The 1,258-nt window shown below is 36.5% G+C and overlaps 1 protein-coding gene across 1 annotated transcript; it reads right to left on the bottom strand.

Moving 5' to 3' along the window:
- Window positions 1-6: 6 nt before the first annotated feature.
- On the bottom strand, window positions 7-942 carry LOC107682858 (small nuclear ribonucleoprotein Sm D3-like; the record flags this gene model as incomplete). The annotated part of the gene is given in 4 exon segments (XM_016478977.1): window positions 7-116; window positions 119-197; window positions 431-576; window positions 842-942. Coding segments are annotated over 3 exon segments (315 nt in total), but the record flags the coding sequence as incomplete, so codon positions are not given.
- Between the last annotated feature and the right edge of the window lie 316 nt (window positions 943-1,258).

Genomic DNA, 1,258 nt, shown 5'->3' with positions numbered 1-1,258 from the left:
TATACCTTGGGCTTTGAGAATAGCTGCTTTTCCTCGACCTGCACCAGCGGCCTGATTTTTGTTCTTCATACTCTTTAACATAGGAGCATTTTTCAGCATGTCGGGAAGGATGAGGACCTGATCTTACTGCCACGAATATACACCTGCTCCAGCTGAGATACACGGCCATCCCTGTATGTGACTGTGATGTTTGCCATCTGGAGGACAATTTAGAGAAAAAAAGAAAAAAAAAATACTTTTCCAACAAGAGACAGGTGTACTTTTGTACAAATCCTGTTACAAAAAAACAAACAAATATGAAATCCAATGCAAGGATTGATAAAATCACAAAAAAATTGACCAATTTAATAAGTTTCTATCAGGGGAAAATATAGTACTTCAGAAGATAAGCAGAAGATTAGTTTGCTATACACAGGACAAATCTTAGTACCTGGCAGTTCATGTTGTCCTCAGCCTCGATCAGTTTGCCCCTGTAAACCTCCCCAGTGTTAGTTTCACAGGTGACTATGTGTCCCTCTGCTTCATGAAGAACTTTGATGGGCACTCCAATGGACATCTTCACTAGCTGTCTGTGAACTTTCAGAGAGTGAGAATAAGACACCGCAGCAAATTTGGCAGAGGAGAAATAACGTCGACAAAGGGCTTTACGAAGAGGTGAAATCTAATTAAAGTTGTATGGATGAAATGAATAGGTTAGACAGATCTTAATGCAAGTTTGTCGTAAACAAGCAAACTAAAAACACACACATAACGAGATAATAATTTAACCATAAACCTACAAATAATCCCAGACAGACACGACCCAGTTTTACCTTTTTCAAAGAAATTAATAAAAACTCACCCAAACGAGCACCGAACGTCCACAAACAGTTTTGTCTTCGGCGTTCAATAGAATTTCCGGCAGTTTTATTATACCGGAGACACGTACTGCCACCTACCGGACTGAGTGACACATCAACCATTATGGGTAAAAAACATTTTAAAAAGAGAATTCAATTTTTGGTGGGTAAATTTGATTAAACGAGTTCATTCTATTACTAGGTATTTAGGTATTAACGAGACTTATAAGCATAGCAAATTAAATAACCCATTTAATCACAAATTTACCCTGTAAATATTCTGGATTGTCTTTTTATTTATGTTGAATTGAAATAAATGAAATAAATGTTTTTTATAAATAAGAATACTTGTATTTACTCATCTTGTAAAATGTATGTATATCCTCCTGAGACCCAGCTATGGAGTTTTTGCCTCTGTA

This window comes from Sinocyclocheilus anshuiensis, unplaced genomic scaffold, assembly GCF_001515605.1.
Source record: "Sinocyclocheilus anshuiensis isolate Anshui unplaced genomic scaffold, SAMN03320099.WGS_v1.1 C32664196, whole genome shotgun sequence".
NCBI classification, from domain to species: domain Eukaryota; kingdom Metazoa; phylum Chordata; class Actinopteri; order Cypriniformes; family Cyprinidae; genus Sinocyclocheilus; species Sinocyclocheilus anshuiensis.
Note: the sequence above shows the minus strand (reverse complement) of the source record. Positions and strands in the feature narration are given on the sequence as shown.